At 34.7% G+C, this 4,428-nt stretch overlaps 1 protein-coding gene across 1 annotated transcript; it reads right to left on the reverse strand.

Moving 5' to 3' along the window:
* Positions 1-787: 787 nt before the first annotated feature.
* Positions 788-4,079, reverse strand: LOC130802990 (transcription factor MYB25-like). Its single transcript, XM_057667130.1, has 2 exons — positions 3,688-4,079; positions 788-2,187 (listed from the first exon to the last, which is right to left on the reverse strand). The coding sequence occupies exons 1-2, from the start codon at positions 3,971-3,973 to the stop codon at positions 1,211-1,213; spliced, it is 1,263 nt and encodes a 420-aa protein (XP_057523113.1). The 5' UTR covers positions 3,974-4,079; the 3' UTR covers positions 788-1,210.
* Positions 4,080-4,428: the final 349 nt, after the last annotated feature.

A 4,428-nucleotide genomic window follows, 5' to 3' on the forward strand; every position in this document is an offset into this window, starting at 1 on the left:
ATGGATAAGGCTTACAAAAGGTTGAAAATTAATAAAGTGAGTAAAAATTATTAAAAGATAATTCTATATTAAAAAATAAAAATAAAATAAGTTTAAAAAAACAAATTAAATTAAAAAATAAGGCTAATTCTTTAGTCTAGTTTATGTCTATTAAGTCAACTCTCATCATTTATCCATACTTTTCTATTTATATTCAATTTAAAAAATTTTCATTTAGTTGAATGTAATTTAGCTCAGCTTAATTATAAGTGTAACTATATCATATAATCTATTAATAAATAAATACTCCCTCCGAGTCAATTTAGATATCTCATTTGCTTGGGAACGGTTATTAAGGATGGTGTGAGGTCCATTAAAAAGGGTAAGTAGTAAAGGGTAAGTAGTGAAGGGTAAGTAGTGAAGGGTAGTTGGGTAAGTAAGGTATATGAGGGTATATTCGTAATTATTTGTGTGAACTAAGGATATTTAGATAAAAAAAGATTGACAAAAATAAAAATGAGACAACTAAAAAGACTTTGCCAAATAAGAAAATGGGACAATTAAATTGATTCGGAGGGAGTATAACTCAAATAAAAGACATTGACATTATTTTCTCTCATAAATGCCTATGTGTCACTTTATCGTGAAATGTTTCATTTTCTCTTATATAAATTAATAATTATAAATGCCTATGTTTTACTTTCTTGTAAAATTTTTTCCTCCAAAATGTCATAAGGATATTCAAAGAAACAAATTAATCTTGAGAGTTGACCAAAGCTAAAAATAGAAATATAGCAAAACTAAAGATAAAAGATTACTACTTAATTATTTATTGTATCTCAATATCCAAAATTTTCACAGTTCCATCTCTTATGAGAGAAAAATTTACATGTACTTATAAAAAACCATTACTATAACTGATTAACTGATTTTAGTTCTCCCAGAATAACTCCAAAGCTTCTAACATATTCAAAGCAAGAGCATTCATGTATTAGGGACCAAAATTTGAGTAGAGTCTCACACTTTTTGTATATCAGTATAGATTATCATTATCATATACGGTGTATTCCGCTCATAGGAAATTATGATCAGGGTCTGGGGATATCATCATAGATTATAGATAAGAAAAATAGCCTCATCATCATTTTCACCTCACAAATCTCACCGTAACATGTACGATACTTATACAAAAAATCAGTGCGACTGCGATCATAGAACGATTGTATCCATTTCATACCCCGACTTCAGCTGGCAATGTGACGGTTTGTCTCGGTATCTGAGTAGATATCACTTCTGACATCATGCCCATCAGTTTAGTCCGTCCTCCATCGAAATGTGCATTGTTAGTCTTCTGTATGCATTGCTTCGAGTTATCTGAGTCTTTTCTCTCCAGTGGAGCCTCTGTTTGCCTAGCACATCCGTCTAGTCCGCTTTTGATCCATGCTATATTGTTTAAATCAGTAGCTATCGCGGCTAACTCATGGCTTGAGAAGGAAGGAGGCTCTTCATAGTCAACGAATTCAGGCCCTAACAATGAGGTTCGGGATTCAATACCAGTTGGACTAGAGCAGCATCCATGACCACATCGTGATGGGATAATGGGCTCGCATTGGATTCCTTCAAGAAACTTGGAGACACCAAAGTCGGGGAAGGCATTCACTAAAGGACCCTGCACAGGAACGGGCCTTGGAGGTGGAGCGGTGGGTGTTGATTCAGACGGAGGTTGATACATATTAAAAGCACCAATGCGTGCAACCGGACGAGAGAGAGTAGGAGGTTCTACGGGTGTAGGTTTGACGAAATAAGGAAAAACGGGAGGATGGGCAATGACATAGTGATGACTTGGATGCATAATTTGAGGTTGGATTTCTGGTTGTGTATATGGGTGTAAACTCCGGATGGGTGAAGCCTGACATTCGGATTGGTCACATTGGTTATCCATCATATTTATGTCTTGTTTTAGATCTTGTCTTCCATCAACAGCCTTGAAAGAATTGGTTTCCCCTGAAATGGTTTCTTCAGAGGAATCCTTGTTTCTATCAGTGCTCGCCTCTCCCATTGACTTGCCAAAGTCATATCTTCGCCTCAGAGTTGAATTCCAGTGGTTTTTGATAGCATTATCTGTTCTTCCTGGCAGAAGTTTTGCAATGCACGCCCATTTGTTTCCGTGAATTGCATGTGCCGAAATGATAATCTGGTCTTCTTCTTCTGCATTCATATCTTATTACTCGTAAATCACATCATGAATTTGAGTTTTGACAAATTTAGATACCAATGTAGAGAATGTGATCACTTTGAATATACATGGAACTTAGACAGATTGGAATACAGGGATAATATGGAACCTAAGATCACAATCATGAAGAGCATCTTTACAAGAGCAAATGGTTCATTTGCAAACCACCGAATAGCCTAAAGGCCTACGATAAATACTGGTACACCGGTACAAACAACAACAGCAATGCCAAAGCCTTAATCCTTTTGGCATCAACTACATGAGCCATTAGATCATGTCAGTCATAAGAAGTAAAATTTAGCAATCAACCAAGTAAAATTGCATCAACAAAATTAGGGGAACTAATCCTTTATAATCCCCCTCCAAATATATGATCCAAACAAAGGAAACTATACCCTCCAAATCCCTCCCCTTCCTTACCATCCAATTCCTTCGATTTAAACAAACCGTTTAAAGTTTTTCACTACCGCAAATTCAAAGCTCATCAAGTCCCAATGTCGTAGCTTCATCCACACAAGTCAACCTCATTGAAACTAATGTTCAATTTTTGACAAGCCTATTCTAATTGAAGGATGACAACGGGAAAAAGCCATCAAAGCAATTAAACCAGACAAAAGCCAACAAAAGGCTAGTCATTCAAGAGTCAAAACTAAAATTTCGAGGGAATGCATATTCGGAAACCTACGCAATCACACACTTTCAATTCAATTAACACTTCTCAAGATCTACAAAAGCAATACAAGGACAACTCACAACAAATTACCTCAAATAATGCTAATTCCTATCAAATCACTTAAATAACACTTCTCAAGAACTTACAAAGAATACAAGTATCTCGCATGCCAATTTCAAAGTCGAACATTTTATACAACCATTTTTTAAGCTTAAAGCATTAGCCCCATCTATAGCCATAGAATGCAAAACCATCAACAAACGGTGATCACTGAAACAATTAAGAGTACCTTGTATTATTACACAACACTAATAATTTCAGCTAAATTCAAGTTCAAAATTAAGAAATAGAATCCCAATCATTCTGAATCTTTTCACCAATCAACACTCCAATCCCAATCCAAATCAAACTCAAAGCACCCAATTTTTATTCCAAATTCAAACAAGTAATCAAATCAAGATTATACTAAAATGTGATCACATCGAAATACTTCAAATTTCAGAAAAAAAAGTACCCTTTAACTAATTAACAGTGAAATTGAAGTCAAAAGAAGTAAAATTTAGCAATCAACCAAGTAAAGTGCATTAAAGGAAGGGAAATTTAACAAACAAACAAAAAAAATGCAAACTTTAGCAAAACCCCCATAACATTTCAAACATTGAATCAAGAAACGCAGACCCATTAAAAAAACCCATCAATCAAACAGATTCAAAATCTCATAAAAAAAATCTCATAAACAGAAAAAGGCGAAACATTTTCAAAAATCATAATTTTTCAAAAAAAGAAAGAAATAAATTACCAGAAAAAGGTTTGCGTTTGACGCAAGGATCAAGTTGATTACACCAACGAAGACGGCAAGACTTCCCGGAGCGACCCGGAATTCCACGGGCTATAAGACTCCAATTCCGGGCCCCAAATTTACTAACAAGTTCGCTAAGAATAGCATCTTCTTCAGGTGACCATGGGCCCCGAACCCGACTGGATGACCGTTTAACGGTGGTTTCAACGGCAGTAACGGTAGTTATTGCGGCGTCGGGTGAAGTAAAGTCGTTAGGGTCTTCAGTAGTAATCGGTTGGTCACTCATTTTAGTTTTATTTTTTAATTTAATTTTCCCTCTCTCTCTAACTGTACCTACCTTCGTAACTGCAACGGCGAATTAAGAGAGAGAAAGATAGGAGAAAACAGGAAACATAAAATGTTTCACTTTATTTCTTGTTTTTTCAACTAAAAAGGCGGTTTTTTAGAATTAAATTACGGATTTGTCCTCAAATATTTTTAAAATCCGTGTCTTTATCTTTTAGGTTGTGTTTAGCAACAGGAATTGAGGTTAGGGATTGGGATTTGGGGTAGAATTATAAAAAATTTAAGGAAAATGATAATTGATAAAGGTAGAGACTTAGAAAGGAAAGTCCCATAAAAAAGTCTTGAGGAGGGAAGTGATTTGCCTAAGTAGTGTTGAAAAATAAAAAAATTTTGAATTTGGATTTCATCAAAATTTATTTCTCAAATTAGTGTTCATTAAGAAAAAAATTAATTAAA

The sequence above is a fragment of the Amaranthus tricolor genome, chromosome 16, assembly GCF_026212465.1.
Source record: "Amaranthus tricolor cultivar Red isolate AtriRed21 chromosome 16, ASM2621246v1, whole genome shotgun sequence".
Classification (NCBI taxonomy): Eukaryota; Viridiplantae; Streptophyta; class Magnoliopsida; order Caryophyllales; family Amaranthaceae; genus Amaranthus; species Amaranthus tricolor.